Source organism: Phalacrocorax carbo, chromosome 3 (assembly GCF_963921805.1).
Source record: "Phalacrocorax carbo chromosome 3, bPhaCar2.1, whole genome shotgun sequence".
Lineage (NCBI taxonomy): Eukaryota > Metazoa > Chordata > Aves > Suliformes > Phalacrocoracidae > Phalacrocorax > Phalacrocorax carbo.
The window spans coordinates 927,143-944,434 of record NC_087515.1 but is presented as its reverse complement, the minus strand read 5'-3'; the positions used below and the strand labels follow the sequence as shown (position 1 = coordinate 944,434).

Genomic DNA, 17,292 nt, shown 5'->3' with positions numbered 1-17,292 from the left:
AAAATAAATTAAACCTTCACTCAGACACTGGCAATTGCTGGTTAAAGTGCAAGATTACTTACCGGGGTAATGCAGTTGCTGTCAAATCTCTCTTTCACTTCTTCTGGAGGAAGAATGCCACCTAGAGCAATAAAAATATTTGACAGAAGTAAACCAATATGGAACATTAAAAACATTTTTGCATTATAAAAACCCAGATGGCTCCCCTGATAACAAGTAACACTCATTGAAAGTTAGTTTGTTTAAAAACAAATAAAAAAAACCCAAACAAAACCCAATCCCAAACAACAACAAAACTAGAACAGCTCTTACCATTACATTATCTCCATCTTAAAATAAGGTATTAGTACATTTGTCAATGTTGTTACTTCAGAAAAGTGATTTCACTACCTATTCTGTCAAAAGACTGAGAGAAATCTCAAAGAAACTGAGCTTGCTAAATGAGATAAAACATTAGGAAATAATTATTTTCTTACATATTCTCCCCTATGTTTCCACTATCTATTCACTTGGGCTCACAAACAGGGTTACACCAACTTCTCTCATCTCTGAGCTTCATAAAGGGTCTTCATAGTCTAGAAATGCTACAGGAAGAAGTGTTAAAAAAGTCTTTGTCCTCCCTTTTTAATCTCTGCCTAGGTCACACAATGGCCCTCTCGCTTGGGCTGCAACATTCATTCCTCTTACAGTCACCTGAATTAATTGCTCCAGCCCAGACAGCATGCTTCAGCTACACACACTCCTTTCACTCCAGTCATGTCACTGCCACCCCTACAGAGTTGCACTGACTTTGCTTCCTCATTGAGTTAGAGTTTCTGCTGTCAAGTAACTACCCTTGCCTGCAGTTCCTTATTCCTGTGCAGCAGTATTTTAATTCAATCCTTGCTTTTAAGCCTCAGCTCTCCTTTCATCAAGCCCTACAAATTTGTACTTCCTTCCATAAGAGTTTTGGTTAGTTTTCCGCTACTACATCTACATTTTTTTCTAAAGCAATGAGGAGTACTCTAAACAAATCCCTTTCAGGCAGGAGACAATAGAAATAAAAAAAAAAGTGATATTTTGTTTTATCTTAGATCTTAACTTTGAAAAACACGGATGCATGCTTCTGAGGTTTGCTATTCCCCCCCTTCTCCTAGTAATGCACAAATACATCCACTAAGCAAGACATCCCTTTTCCAGACCTTACTGAAGCATTCAAAACAAACAAGGTGACTCCCACTTGAAAAACGTCAGATATGGGCACAGTTCTACCTTTTGCCAGAATTTCTTGTCTTATTTTTTGCTTCTCTTCAGCAGCTTCCATGCCCTCCTTTGATGCTCTGAATCTTCTTGACCGCTGTTGATTCATTTTTGCACGTGGAGCCTAAAAAAGGGTATCATAATGCTTGGTTCAGTTGTTGCATCTGGACAATTGTTTCCTCTCTGGACAAGTCCTTTGAAATTGGCTGATCTGTGATTATACAGCCATTTAGCAAGACATCAGTCTGAACTATAACCAAAATGGGGATTTCTGTTGTCCCTCCCTCGTGTCACCACTAGCTCTCATACGGCAGCACAGGGAGCTGGACGTGCTTCTAAATAGGTAATAGTTTCTCCATGACGTAAGGCAGCAACACGCACAGCTGTACGCCCATCTCAAAAATGCACAATGCTTAAGGGTTCAAAGTTCCCCTCGCAAAATAAATGAAACTTACAGTGACATGTATCTGAGAAGCATTATTTATTACACACCCATTCTCCAACAAGAAACTCCTACAATTGTATTTGTAACTCTTTTGAAAATAAAAAAGACTAAAGCAGAGAGTAGTTAGCTATTACTTCTGGCAGGTATGTTGGGGTTTTTAAAAGGATACATCAATGTTCAGTTGTGATTACGTCTATGTACACACAGACCTTAGGAACTCCTACCCTTGAACTCACGTTAAAAATCTTTTTGCTTAATGATACTCATTTTACCTTTGAGAAACTGAAAAGCCTAAAGAAACCCCAAAGCTTAAGAGGCCCACCAGCAGCGCGCTAGGCCGTTTTGGCATCTCTCAGTGAGACTATGCAATCTGGGTAGAAAATACTCGGTAAAGCAAAGTTATTAAGAAAAGGTGGTAACTTTTATTAGACCGCTGATGTAGCACGGTGACATGGGATCAGGTATGGGGAAAGACAAGCTTTCAGCTTCAAACATGCCTTAAGGCTGGCCTGTGAAATATTCCACAGCACAATTCAGTCACTGCCCATTTTAAGTGCATCTGCTTAAACAGTTTTCTGGTCTTCCCCAGCCTATGGCATAAATTATTACTAAAGCCACAGAACAGTGGAACAGAAGTAGCTTCAGTGCGTTACTGTCTTACGGAAGTTTTCCGCTTTTCAGAAGCAAAGGTCAGACTGCAGTAGACTACGTTAGCCAGCTCATATAACCCTGTGGACAACAAAACCCATGAATACTTTGAATTACCCTCACCAAAATTAAACTAACAGTATAATTTACCAGTAGATTTTCATTTTAGAAAACTGTTTCCCAGAGGATCTTATCAGAGTGGATGGCATCAACCCTAACTTTACAAACAGCCATTACTGGGAACCAACTGTATCAATACTTACTACTCCATCTATGGCCATGTAAAGAAGTCGCCTTGGTCTTACAATGTTGAAGATCCTGTCAATATACTCAAAAATCGCAACCATCATTTCATCTTCATTTTTGGGCGCTGGCCTAAAACACAGAGCACTCAATTTAACATCTGAAATGCTATCAATAAATCCTATTTGTAAAGAGACAAAAAATCGCCTTACTTGTCTTCTGGGTGTGTACAGGGGTGAATTATACCGTTCATATCCAGATACAGGTTATCAAACTCCACCTCATTAGGGTTAGGTTTGCTTGTATCAATTGGAGCCTTGACGCCATTGCACTCTTTAGCCTGCGAACGCAGTCAAAACAAATATTTCGGTACTTGATTAGAGAAGTATCACAAATAACCAATATTAATGTACAGACTCATAAAAGTTTTTTCTACTGCCCTTGAGAAAAATAAAAATAGCAACAAGCTACCCACATAATTACCCAAAGATGCATGCTTTCACTACTAAAATAGCAGCTTTTTAAAAAGATGTTTATAAAATAGCACAACCAGAAGATATTATAATGAGTTACAGCAGAATTGGTTCATTTCTGTTGACCAGCTTGTATTGTAAAGAATAAGTCTCCATACCCCATATTGTTCAAGAAGGCAACTCCTTCTACTGCCAGGACCATACTGACTCCCTCAAAATCCAGCAAAAGGGACTTAGCAAAGTTTATAATATGATGCTATAACTTTAACATGAGAACCAAGAAGCATAAAAATCTTTCTGCTTTAAACACTTAGTTGCCCAGATTGACACATCCAAACAAACTTGCACCTCTGCCCTTTCTCACTGCAATCCGATTTTGAGTCACACAGCTCAGGGAGGCAGGGCAGTAAAAGTGATCCACCTACGGCTGATGACATGACAAGCTTCCCAAAGTATATCAGCACATCCTGGTGAGCAAAGGACAATGAGATTTAACTAGAAAGAGGCCTTTCCCCAAGATCGCTCTACACAAGGAAAGGAGATCCTTTCAGATCCCACCAGCGAAACCTCCAGTTTGGGTATATCTGTATTACTTTTCCTGCTGACTATCAAATGCACCGAGATGCTCAAACCTCTGGACCCTTCAACTCCTGCCTCTGAGTCTGTCCGTGGGTATATTTGAAATGCTAAATAAAACCCAGTCCTTACCTTCCACTTCCGCAAATAAGTAAACTTTTTACTCTAATGCTTCACTTCTACCAGTAGGCTTCTGCCTAATGAACATGAAACCCAGGCCCCACTGCAGATGGTAAACTTGACACTAAATTACAATCACCTTTAACCACCTATAGCCACCTATGTTCCCGTCCGTCTTTGACATTCCTGAACACTTACAACAAGCTATACAAGGTAAACCCAGAAATACAAAGAAAACAAATCTCAGCTGAACTGGAAGTAATAAATAATCCCACATTATTTTGTGTATGCTGTCATGTCAATTGCAAGTCACTGTTTGGTGGAAGAGGACAGCCTCTCTAATCAGCCCAGGGCAGAGATTGGCTTTGGCTCTGGAATACCTGTGTAACAAAAAAGCCCCATCCCCTTCTCTCAAGCTGTCAAAGCAAGCAGTTTTGAAACACTGCTGAGTGTTTCAAAGACTGGCTCCTCTACACAGCAGAGTAGCCAGCATGTTCAATTTTGTTTCCTCACCATACAGTCTTTTTTTTTTTTTTTAACATAAAAACCTCTGCATTAAACACCAACAGCATCAGTGATGGATGAGACATGAGCTGATCACAAGAAGTCAAATGCATTTTCAGAGACATTATGACTGGAAAGGGTTTTAACAGATCGCAGAGCTGGAATGAAAAGTACTCTTGAATAACTTGGCATAAAGAAAAAAGTGAATGTCATGTTATTATGTAAAGGTTGTGATCACAGGATTACGTGAGACAGGAGGGAAGCACGCGATACTGCTGGTCCTCTGATTCACGTGAAACTTCTCAGCAGCTGATGAACAAGCATCGAGCACTTCCTCTGAACTTGTATTTGCAGACTTGCTGCTTGCTACCTTTTTTTTAAATGAGTTTCCCACATCTCTTATACAGAGTCAAATCAATTGGATTTAAAAGGACTTCAATACAATTTCCCTGCTTAGAGTAGCAGCAGAACTAGCTGAACTTGTCCCAGTTTTAAAAGGCAAAATTTAAAACCTCTAAAGCTTTAAAGTAAGTCTTAATTCAGTATTCACATTTTTTATAGCCATAGGCATACAGAATTCTTGCAGGGCAATTTTTTGAAGTCATTTTTAAACAACTGAACACTAAGTCCCTCTGTTTCATTTTAAAACAGGTGAAATTTCTGCTAATTCACATCTTTGTTACACTACTCATCCAAACTAGTCAAATCCTGACAGACAAAACCTTGACCAGTGTTGGCTTTCTTTACTGAACTTTCTAGAACACGCAGACAGACAAAACCACATGGTTTTAGCAGAAACTAATTGTCAGGTGCAAACACTGTACTGTGGCTTGCAGTTCTAATAAAGTTACTCTGGGCAACCAAGACTTACAGTTTTAAAAGAAGAGCATGCATGCTGGTTTACATCAGATAACGGGACAAGAAGCTTGCCTTGTGTTCTACTTGATCTTTCGTCAAGCCTCTTGCCAGAGCTAACTGTGACTCAGAAGATATCAAAGGCTTATAACTATGTGATATGGAAAATAAAACTGCCCATCACAGATCTTATTTTCCGTTGTGAAGGTAAGGCAAAATGAGTATGATCTCTTTCAGATGGCTTCGAAAGCCATTCAGTTTTCATCTGCATACTGCTATGCCAGCAACTTTACCTCATAAACCTATCAGATTTTTAATGTAACAGCCTTGTAAAAGGTTTAAGTATCTGGGAGTGATATCTCTTGTGATATAACTAAACTGTTCGCTTTCAATCTACAGCCTCTTTTGAAACCATTGAAAATAGATCTTCAAATACGATACTTTAGTTGCAGCTTTATTAATTCGTATGAATTTGATTAAGAATATTCTCTCCTGGATTTTATATTATCTTCAAGATCTTCCTCTTATTCTTCCTGCTCAGCTTAAGAAGAAGATTAATCAGATTTAAGGAAAAGAAATCATCTAGTAAGGTAAGAGAACAAGGATCAACTTTTTAATATTTCAAAGAGACAAGCTACCAGGAGATACAGAATTTCTGATTAGAGAGATTTATAAGCAATCCTAAAATACACATAAAGCTGATTACATCATGAGAGAAGTTTAAATTCATCTAGAGTAAGACAAACTACAGCTTCTCACTACTGTCCCAGTCCTCTCTCACATTTATGACTAGATTTGAATATAAAATGGTAATGAATATGATTTATCCATGTGCTGTCCTTACCGTAATTGCAACCTGCTCTTAAGCTGGAGCAGAGCAACATGGATGAGGACATCAGGATCTGACACTTCAGTTATTTTATATGTCATATTTTTTTCTTTTTATTTTAGTAAAGAACATTTGCTATTACAAGCTCAATTAGTAAAAACCCCGCAGGACATACAATCACAAACTCAGTAAAACCAAGACTATGTATGCCTTTATTTTACCTTAACACTGGAGCAGTTTTGATTTAATAAAGATTAATCTAAATGTTTACAGATGTAATGAAAAAGTAAGTCTTCCACTCTTGGAGAAAACCATAGTTAATTGTTACAGACTGTAGATAGATCTGCTGCTCAAATTGTGACTGCTTTTAAATAGACAGGTCTTAAAGCATTATCCAGAAACAGCTGGATAGGCCTGTAAGACAAAAATATAAATCAGCTATTTGCAGTAAAGACAAAACTGTAAGAGGATCTACTTGATATTGCCAAAACTTTATTTGCACCCTTTTGATCAGAACACTGCTTCAAAACATCACAACTAAACTTCACCTCCGGGCCTCTGCTGTTACTGAGCGCCGAGGCTATCCTGCCAGCGGGGTCATAAAAGCGACAGAGCTGCTGCCTCCACAGTCTAACTTTACTACTGGAATGGACTTGATGAAGGAAAGGGGGGGTTTGGAGAACGAAGGGCTTGGACTGTACAGCCAGCCAATTGTGATGCTGAGTATAAGCAAAAGACCAAATAATTCATCTTTGTGAGTTCCCCACTTTGGCGAGAAGGGGATAAGGAAAATCAACTGGCATGATTTGAAGACAACAGGTAGGGTATGTGCACACACCTTCAAACGCTAGTTCTGTGAAGATCCACAGCCCCAGCTGGGAGAAGGCAGACTCCATGTCGAAATTCACATGCTCGATACGTGTAGCTGGTAGAGACCCATCATCCTCTAATTCTCCTCAACACCCTTGCCACCCACTTTTCCCTGGCAGACGTGACTCTGACACAGTGTCCCCGAAAGCCCTTTAAACTGAGGGTTACCCAGATCCTCAGAAGAGATTGCATCAGGGGCACAAAAACCAGGAGTTCAGTAAAGCTACCAGAACAATCACTGCTAGCTGCCAACAGCTTATTCCAAAGCAAGCATCCATATGAGTGGCTAATAAGCTATACTTGTAAACCCACAAACCGCCTTTTTCTGTAATAGTTCCCCCAGGCAAACAAATCCTCACATCTTATCTATCCACTGAAGTAAAAAATTCTCTTCTTGCAGCCACAGGTAAAATAAACTTCACACATCATGCTGAGAGAGGCTAACCAAAACCACAATTGTAATAAAAACAAGAGTAACTCAGTTTTAACTGTGTGACATTAGATTAAGCCAAATCTACGATTCAGTTTCATGACCTGAATCTGAAATGCAAACACCCTGACTGTAACAAGAACTGAATACTAAAACTCACCTGCCTACCATTTGCATACATTGACTTCTTGCTGAAGGCAGGCAGGTAATAACATGCAAAATAACAGTCAAAAAATCCCAGTGTCAATACATAATTATTCCTCTTTTCCCTTATCTTCTCTACCTTGCCCACACAATCCCATCTCCTTCACAGTACGGTGTTTCCCAAACATGAGGCACGTCTCTCCCAGGGAAGGATAGGGGATAGCAAAAAGGCAGAAGCCACAGCGCATGCTCAGCAGCAGGAAAATGAACTTTCAAAAACAGTATTACAAAGAAAAGCAGAACACAGCTAGTACAACCTGAGAAAAGATGACACAAATTATTTGGAAAAGTGTTCAGGAAAAGCATTTTGGGAAGCACGAACTCAAGAGTTCATCTTCTCAGAAAAACTTTGGCAAAGTTAGCCCTGAGGAGAATAACTTGTGGTGTTCACTGCCCTGTAAAGCTACTGCAGTGCAGCTGTCCAAATCCAACGCAAGTCTGTGCTGCCGCTGAAGGGAGGCACCCCGTCCTCCCTGTCGCCTTCCACCTCCTACCGCGTCCCTTAGGACGGCACAAGCATTCACGTGGCTGCAGAGACGTGCATGAAGGAACCAGCCTATCTGGTAACTGCCTAGCAAAAACAAAACCAAACATTATTTCACCTGCGTGACTTCCTTGAAAGGGCTCCCCAGATAACCACACAGACCTCAGTGCTGGTGCAAGGAAGACGATAAATATAAACCATCTGACCAGCCAGCTTAAAGCTATCAACAGACCCTATCTATTGTGAGTTATGGGTTAGTGAAGACCACCTGTGGAGTCCAGCAGCTAGCTTGCGACTAAGTCTTCACCAAAAAACATCCTCTGTTCCTACAAAAAGCCAGATTTTAGAGGATATCTTTGGAAAAATCAGCTCCCTGTTCGGGCAGGAGATATTTCTCCTATACTAGGAAATACAAGCAACAAGACAAGAAAAGCTGAAGCTGCTCAGGGTTAAAGAGCACAACTACAGACTTCTTTTAAGTCTTGGATGCAAGCATGCTATCCTGTGTTGGTGGCCACACACACAAAAAATAATCAGAGTAAAGTATGAAGCTGTGGAAAGACTAATACGTGAAAGAAGAAACTGACAAAAACAATTAGTAAGACCTGAAAATTATACAACTGAGAAGTAGTCAAATGCTAGGAGAATGAGCGCCATACGTACACCAAGATAGCACCTAGATCTCACAGAACACCATGCAGCTACAAAGGCCAGCCCAGCTCCTCCTCAGACACCTCACTCCTGCCCTCAACTCTTGCGTTGGCACAGTCTTTCCGGGGCCTGTATCACAAGCAGGGTCACAGAACCGATCTGCTTGCAGACAGGGTGGTTTCAGCGAGACAGGCGAGTTTCCAGACCCACAAGTATTTTTAACCATTTTCACTTGGATTTCCTTACTCTTTTCAAGACTTGCAGTTGCACTTTTACTTTCAACGAGTCCTAAAGCTTGCTTCAGCTTGTATTTTACAAAAGAGTTCTTGAAAAGGAGGAACTATGAAGAACATGCACAGAAACAAAACAAGAAACGGCAAAAAGCATCCCCACTACTCCCCATTCAATGCCAGTTTTGCCAAACACGTTCCTAAAACCCACTCTTTTTGCCTGAAGCAACGCAAAGGCGGAGGCCGGCATGCCGGGAGGGGCTCACGCTTCACTGAAGTGGCTGAAGGCTAGAGAATTGTGGGAGAAATAGAATCACAGCATGCCCTGAGCTGGAAGGGACCCACAAGGACCATCGAGCCCAGCTCCTGTCCCTGCACAGGACACCCCAAATTCACACCGTGTCTCTGAGGGCCTTGTCCAAGTGCTTCTGGAATATCGCCAGGCTGGTGCCGTGATGCCTCCCTGGGGAGCCTGTGCCAGGGCTCCACCACCCTCGGGGGGAAGAGCCTTCTCCTAATGCCCAGCCTAACCCTCCCCTGGCACATCTCCCTGCCATTCCCTCGGGGCCTAGGGAGCAATTGTAGCACAAGCCCGCCGTGGCACAAGCCCCCTTCCCTGCTCCAAAACCCCATTCCTCCCAGCTTGCTGCGTGCAGGAGTGTTAATTTCTCCTTCACACCGACTGCTTCCACCGAAATTAAAAGCACCCTGTCAGAAAAAAAACCCAAACTAGCAACTGAAAAAAACGAAACCAAAACACGCCCCCCCCCCCCCCAAAACCCAAACAAACCACAAACAAACCACAACAACCCCCCAACCCCTTTGAAAAGGCTCCCGGCGCGCCCGAGGGCGCAGGGAGGGGGCTGGCGGCAGCAGGGCCCAGCCAGGCGCTCGGTCCCAGCCAGCAACACCTCCCGAACCGCTCCGGCCCGGTGCAACGCCCGGGTGGTCGTCAGAGGGCCGGCGCCGGGGCGCGGCCCGCCTCACCTTCTCCTCCACGCAGTTGACGATGATGGAGGGGTACTTGCGGCTAAGCCAGCGGAAGAAGGCCGGGACCCCCATGGCAGCCCGGGGCGCGGCGGCGGCGGCGGCGGCGGCGGCGGCGGCACCTGGCGAGGCGGCGGGCAGCGCTTCCGGGGCAGGGAGCGGCGCGGGGCACCATGGGTGCGGGCGGCGCGTGCGCAGGCGGTGCGGCCGCCATCTTAGGGGTGCGCAGGCGCGGGGCGAGGGCAGCATGGCGGGTTGAGGGGAGGGTGGCCTGGCCCGGCTGTCCTTCGGGGGACACACACCCCCCCCCCGCCGCCTCACGGCGTGCCCTCAGGGCCCGCCGCCGCGCTTCGCCCCCAAACGTGTCGGGGAACAACTTATGGGCAAAGGTGGCAGCCTTAAGGCAGGCAGAAGGCAAAAGCTGGAGACCAGGCTGCTGTCGTAGCACTGCGTGCTCTCCTTGCCCTCACGCACTGCTCTGTGTGAAAACTTACCTTTGAATGACAGAAAACCGTGTTAAAAAATAGTCGCCTGCCAGTATGGGCTGGTTCCCTACTTCAGTGGGATGGTTTAGGCAGAAGACAGATGACAAAAGCAATGGAGAGCATGGCTGCTCTCCCACAGCTAATGCCACAGCTCATAAGTTCCCGTAGGCCTGCCTCCACAGTGAGGAAGCCAGGCTGGAGGGCGAGACACTGGAAGAGGCCTCTTCGCCTTGGGAAGGAGAAAGGGGACTGCTGGCAGGAGGGCGGAGGTGCAGCAGCGGAGGAGGGGACGGTGCCAGAAGCAGCGAGGGTCAAATTGGTCTGTGAGATTTCGTGACAATTGCAAGAGGCACCGTAAAGAACCCTGTCCCATCGCTTTGCCCATTGCATAAACAAATACTATTAAGTTAGCCATCTGACAGTGTTGAAATGGACTTAAACTGTCGGGTATTAAATGGGATTAACGTGAAGATTTTGTGCGCTGCTGTGTCCTGTCACTCTGCACCAGTTTCATTAGGAGGGCAGCGATGGGGGCGAGGACATGAAAAAGCAGCCTGGGAATCATTAACAAAAATAACAAAACCTCCGCAGTGCTTATGGAGTCAGTGCTGATGATTTTGGCAGGGGAGGGGAACCTTGCTAATTTGCTGTAGAACAAATTAACCCAATATTATATTTCTCATTATTCTTGGCCTCGCTTAGCTGTTGTTAGGCCGTTTTCTGTTGTCATTCCTCTTAACAAAATCTGTGACTTGAATGAATTTCCCTAGCAACTTTGTGTTGGCACCACATCTTGGTATCAGCCAAAGATTGTCCTTTATCTGTTCCTTATAAAACATACCCTGATTGAAGTTGCCTATTGTAGCATTCCTCCTCCTGGAATTTAGTGTAGAGTAAGACCGCTTAGTGTGAATGTTTTGTTTGTATTGTTTTTCTGATAATGCTAAAGAAAACAGAAGACAGTGGCACTGGCAAATGCAAATGAAACATGATCATCTTATCTTATAATTACTTGCGTAAACAAGTGCTGAAAAAAATTAATACTGCACCAAACATTTCCTTGAAAAGCCAATCTATATTTTGCTTAAAAACCAAAACAAACCATTACAAGTGTCCTAAAGCAAAACTGGTGCTGCGGAAGCTCAGGCCCTGGCGTCCCCGGTGAAGGAGCATACCTGGAAGGCACCAGGCGAACGCACAGCTGCTTGAAAGCAGGAGAGGGGAGGCAGAGGCAGCCGAGCAGGAGGGCTGCTGGTGGTCCAGGGTGTGCTGGCAAACTGAAAAAGACGAGTCTTGTGCAAGAAGCAGTAGCGGAAGCAACATAATCTGGTTGACACCCAGCAGGAACAGTGTCTGCCTAACATCCGATGTGGCGCAGGGGTGAGCGGCTCTCTCAGTCTGACCTTCTCTCCTGGGAAGTGACCGCCAGCGCCATTGGTTTCCCCGTCAGCGGCTGGTCTCTGCGCCCCGAGATCTCCTGAGTACAGCCACCACCTCTGTGCGTCTCACTGCTCTCCGCAGGGTCTCGGAGTCAGGGCTGCGTGCCCATGCGGACTCCATTTCAGCTCACCAGATAACGGCACTCATCTGGCGGTTTTTGTCAGCCCCTACGTGCTAACGTGTTTTTTGTGAGCAGATGCGCAGAGGCACAACCTGAAGGTTCAATTCACAGACATGTGCATATGATGTGCGAATAAAAAGAGCATAGCACCGAGTTGTTGCACAGGCACAGCGGGAACACGGGAAGACTTTTCGTTACAGTATTTCCATAGATGAGTGGCATGCTGATTTAAATCTGTCAGGGCTGTATTGGTTACAGTCCCCCTGTCCATCACCATCATCTGTCATCATCTTCGGGCTGCCAGTATGACAGCTGTGAAGGAGCGGAATAAAGTTGACTGGCAGAATGTTTTGCATCTAATGAGTCTGTGCACAATAAGAGTATAATAAATAATGCTCTGGAGGAACTCAGCTATCGCTAAACACCAAAAGAGAGATATTGCCTCAGCAGAAGCTCCCAAAGCCATCTGTCATCTGTCATGAGTTGCATGTCTGTGGCTGAGCTGGCCTGAGGGAACGGCAAGCACCAAAGGCTGCTGAGGGCGCCTTGTATTGTGCAAGGAGCTATAAAGTGCGCTGACATCAAGAACCCGGAATCACTCAGGAAGAGCTTAAAACTACAAAGGCACCGCGGATTTGGTGCAGTGTTACTTAGCAGCACGGGCTGCTGGAGGGGCTTTTTCCAGATGAACCTTGGTCTGACATTCACTGAAATATCCTGTAGCACTAGCCTCTGTGGTGTGCCGTACAGGCGCGCTTACGCATTGTGGATAGCTAGGGCCGTCAGGAGCGAGTTACCGTGGCTCCAGGACGATTGGGAAAAAGCAGCAAGGTGAGGTGCCCCAGGCGCAGCCCTTGGCGGTGGGTTCTGATACAGGTCTGCTGCGTGACCCTGCCTGCCGCATGCAAACGAAACCAAGCCTCCAACAAGACTACTGAGAAGGCCCTAAACCTACCTGGTGGCCTAACAAGAACAGTGGTGTGACAGGGTGCCAGCCCTTCTTGTCATATTGCCGTCACATTGCCAAGCTCGTTTTGGAGTGTCGCAATTCGCAGGACAGTCCTGGCATTCTCGCCCGCCCACCCCCTGAGGCTCCGATATCCAAGCTTGACCGGGGCTGGCCATAGCAGTGAAGAGCTGGGAGCTGTGCCAGCCCCTCCAGCAGCCCGGCCTGGCCCGTGCCATTGCCTGGCACGTGGGAATTGCTGCTTCGGGAAGCAGGAGAGCTCTGTGGTCCCCACAGGCTGCCTTCTCCGCGCCTCCTTGTGCACCTCCTGTCCCTTGACCAACTCGGCCATCCCACGGCACAGGGGCAGTGGTCCCACAGACATGGGGAGCTGGTGTGGTAAAACTGGGGAGGGCAGAGGGAGCTTTGCTGGTTTTCTGGCCGGGGCTGTATCAGCTAGCGAGCCTCCAAAGGGAGGGAGCGCAGGATCTTTCATCCAAAATAGCCTGTGGTTGAACGGGCACAGAAACTCCAGCATGGGGCAGGGGAGGACATTAAAGCCCTCAGTGAAGTCCAGCTTTTGTCCTTAAGTCGAGCCCAGCTGCCTGACATGACACCAGCCTGGTCACGCACGCACCCAGCTCCCTCCTTCCCGCAGCGGATGTTCCCGCTGCTGGGACATTCAGCACTGCACCATTGCCAACGTCTGGCTGAAACCCGCGAGATGAGGTGAGCCCACAGACACCCCTACTAAGGGTTTCTTCTCATTTTCAAGCTTTCCACAAGCCTTTATTTCATATTCTTGAGCCTGTTTCAGACTACTCGCGCTTTTCATTAAATTGGATAGTTTCCATTTTAAAATTGTTTTTGATGGACTGGGCCTGAAAGTTGGTGGCTGTACTCAAAGCTGCAGTGCTGCTTTGCAGTGGGGCTTAATTGGGGGGCTGTTTTCTGCTTTTCAACTTACCGTAATTATGAACAGATTTTTTTTTTTTTTAATACGTCCCCTGGTTTCTCCCTTCAGAAAGAAGATCTCGTGTTTAATGAACTTAATTTTAGATAAAAGGAATTAAAAGAAGAAAATTAAAAATGCATGAAGCTCCTAGAGTCATCCAATTACTGTGATGTCCATACAGCAATGCCAGCATGGATTTTACAAAGCAAGTAAAAGCAGAAAATCACTGGGACTCACCACATGTAAATGCCGCTCTGTTGCGAAACGTGCCAAATTAGAGATGTACATTTTATGCATTTCTTCTTCTTCATCTGTTGCAGAAGATAAAGATCAAACATGCCAGCCCGCCCCAGTAGCATATGTATGCATACCCAGAATGCTTGCTTGCTTTTTTCAAAACCACAGCTAGCTCTGGCCTTGAAATATTAGATTACATGCAGGCATCAGAAGGAGATGGTCTTTGCAGTCACAGTGCAACAAAAGCAGCGGCCAGGCTGGCCGGAGGAGGTGGCACCACTGAGCAGCTGCCAGGGAGATAGAGGCGTTAAATACTGCTCTCAATTAGTATAATTAAATACAATTCCAGATCGCTGCTGATCAGCTCCTCACCTGCGACGGCCCCTTCACCTCTGCCATGCAGAAGGGCTGCCCAGCACCCGCTGCGTCCCGTACTGGAGGGGCTCGCTGCGAGCGGGGGACTGCAGCCGTGTAGCTCCCAGCCCCAGCAACAAGGAGGGGGGACACTGAGGGACCCGGCACCCTCCCCGCAGACGGGGTTGTTTTATAGACAGCCCCCACCCTCTGAGGCGGTAATGCTCAGAGACGAACGCTGCACGAGCATCTCGGAGCAAGTGGGTGTTCTTGGGATGTACCTTCATTTCCCCCTCTGCCCCCAAAACGAATGTATCACAAAAGGCTCGGTCTCACAGGGCCGGATTGCCGTCAGATCAGGGAAACGCTTCGCAGTTAGGAGACAGCACACACGCAAGGAGGCCGGGGACAGTACCAAGTAATATTTATTTTGCATTTAAATTTTCTTTTACTATAAAGTGGTGAGCCGCACTTTAGAGAGTGGCACTCTCAATATGTACAAGATGATATTGCTCATTTCTTCCCAAAAGTGAAGGGGGGAGTCTTAATCATAGAAGTCATCAAATTCGTCTGCTTCGGTGCTGTGAGTTTGTGGGCGCAAAGCAGCCTCAATCTCGGAGCTGCTGTCGTCAGATTCACCCCAGAAAGCTGAAGGGGAGGAGAAAAACAAAATTACTAAATCATTTCTGTGTTTGCATCATTTATGCCAGAGATGTGGTCATTTTACAGCTCTCTGGAGGCAGGAGGACACCATGGCTGATAGAGGAGGCCAGAGTTGGGAAGACTGCAAGATCCAGGTGTGCGCTTCCATCGCAGCGTGCTGCCAACGCGTCACGGGCCGCGATGACAGAGCTGCTGCGGCTGCACAGTGGGCTCATTCAGAGGTCCCACTTCATTGTTCCTCAAGGTAGCTGGAGAGAACATTTCCACTCCAAGCAATTTACTTGACCAGCTGCTGCCTGAATTACAGCTTTGTCTATTATGTTCCACTTTCTCCCTCTACTTGACCCTGTGGTGAAGTCACAGTCAGAGCATGACATCACAGAGTTGGCATAAAAATGGCAATGATGTCACAAGTGAAAAATCACCACTTTGTGACAGGATCAACTATGGGCAAGACTGACTCCAAGGAACTGCATGGCTTTAACAAGCAGCTATGGGAAGCAGTGAACAGTTGCACCAAAATAAACAGAATCACATTTAAAGTCGGAGTGCCCGAGAGATTCCTCAAAATGCAAAGTCATTTGACCCACAGAGGAAAGTGAAAAGCGTGGCATGGGGGGAAGCAAGAGTCAAGGCCATGGTCACTTGCCGAGCTGCGCTGTCTGTTTGTCCAGACCGTGTTCAGAGGGCTGCACAATAGCTGCGACGCCCCAACTGAGGCGTAAGCCTCAGAAATAGGGAGAGGAAGGCTGTCATACCTCATACAGAAATTTCAGCTCGTGTTTGACTGAGGCACTCTTAACGCGCTCGGTGCTTTTGATGGCACAAGCTATATAAATATCTTATCTACAAATGCAGCAGCTGCATCTTTCATCCTATATCCCCGGCCCCCCGGGCTGCAGGTCTGCCCTCTGCCTGGCCAGGAACGGCAGAGCGGCGCCAGCTGAACACACAGGAAGAGAGCGGACAGGCCGAAAGGCTTCAAAACCCAAAACTCCCCAGTGGAGAAGGAAACGGGCTGGGGATGCGAGAGCACCTTTCAAGTGGCACCAAAGCAGCCATCGTTTATGGCGTCCTTCAGTCAGCTCAGATGCCACATCTCTAAAACACGTCCTGTGCCGTTCGGCACTGCAGAGCTCCCAAAGCCGAGCTCCAGGCAGAGCGCTCCCTGCTCCCCGCGCCGACTTCGCTTGCGGGAGGCTCCATTAGAGGGGGCTTCAGACACCAGTGGTTGTTACAGCGCTTAAACGAGAAAAATGAACCACGGGAGAATGAAAACAGGCAGGGCCCGAGCACCCAACCAATTTAAGGTAAAGCCTGGGCACTTGTGAAAAAACTTGTTCTGGATGCGCACGTGGGGTGTGCAGGCACCTTCGTGTGCCCACCTGCTCTAACTGTGCAACACACGCTGCTGCCACCCACTTCTGCAACCCGTGTTGGAAAGGGAGGTTAAGAAAACGCTGGGCTTTTCCTTCTCTAGGTTTTCTCCTACCTGCTGTTTGCTACTGTTTGATTTAAACGCTGAAGCAAAGATCACTGCTCCTTCCAAGTCATATGCAAAGACCACCACTCCTTCCACACCATATGTGCTACAAAACACATCCAGAATTTGTTGTCATCAACCATTTTCTGGCTCCTGTGCTGAGACAGGGAAATTCCACGCTTTCCCATCTCCTCATGCTCTTATTTCATACAGTTCCGTTGTGTCGTCCTTAACAATATAAATTACACTTGGACATGGATTTTAAATAGCATAGCATTCGCTTCTTACCTTTGGATCTGATAGCAGTTACCACTCCCTTCCTGGCTGCGGTCCTGTGAAAGACAAAGATTTCAAATAATAAGCACAATGTCACAAAATTAAAAGAACGTAAGTTGACTTTTAAAAAACAACAAACCTGTGAGATGGTTTAAAAAAAATATCAGTAACTTCTGTAACCACTTGGTTTTTTAAATAACTGTTTTAATCAAAGGTCTCTTCACCTTTGTGTCTTCTGAAAGGTGCAGAAATTAACATGCAGCAGGGATGCTGGTCCAGATGTTCAGGCAGCGTGAACTGGAGTCATTCCTTGGTAAGAGCGCCGATTTACACCGGCAGTGAATTAACGGTACAAAGGGTCAGAGCTCTGTCTATCTTTTGCAGCCTTTCAGATTAATGCAAAGAAAGTAAAGAAACCATCCAAACAAAAATAAAAGCACCCCCCACCGGCGCTGGCTGAACTTCCCCATCCCCTTCCTGCCAGCGCGCTCCTCCCGCCCAGCCGCTGGGTTCCCATAGCATCGCCCGCGCCCCTATGTAAATG

General features: G+C 46.0%; 2 protein-coding genes across 16 annotated transcripts in view; both read right to left on the bottom strand.

The window, feature by feature from the left end:
• The window catches only part of XRN2 (5'-3' exoribonuclease 2), a 52,385-nt gene extending 42,492 nt beyond the window's left edge, over positions 1 to 9,893 (bottom strand). Inside the window, exons 1-5 of the mRNA XM_064445507.1 lie at positions 9,789 to 9,893; positions 2,788 to 2,915; positions 2,596 to 2,707; positions 1,252 to 1,363; positions 63 to 121 (exon numbers count right to left, since the gene is read on the bottom strand). Of these exons, the coding sequence (XP_064301577.1) occupies positions 63 to 121; positions 1,252 to 1,363; positions 2,596 to 2,707; positions 2,788 to 2,915; positions 9,789 to 9,863 (486 nt within the window). The 5' untranslated portion in view covers positions 9,864 to 9,893. The remainder of the gene's footprint in view (positions 1 to 62; positions 122 to 1,251; positions 1,364 to 2,595; positions 2,708 to 2,787; positions 2,916 to 9,788) is intronic.
• Positions 9,894 to 14,727: 4,834 nt separating this feature from the next.
• The window catches only part of KIZ (kizuna centrosomal protein), a 169,588-nt gene continuing 167,023 nt past the window's right edge, over positions 14,728 to 17,292 (bottom strand). For 12 of the 15 annotated variants that reach the window (XM_064445516.1, XM_064445517.1, XM_064445519.1 and 9 more), the window contains 2 exons: positions 16,761 to 16,804; positions 14,728 to 14,974 (listed from right to left, as the gene is read on the bottom strand). In XM_064445516.1, coding sequence (XP_064301586.1) covers positions 14,871 to 14,974; positions 16,761 to 16,804 — 148 coding nt within the window. In that variant the 3' untranslated portion in view covers positions 14,728 to 14,870. Of the gene's footprint in view, positions 14,975 to 16,760; positions 16,805 to 17,292 lie in introns of those variants that run through there. The other 3 variants (XM_064445513.1, XM_064445511.1, XM_064445523.1) reach the window with 1 other exon arrangement.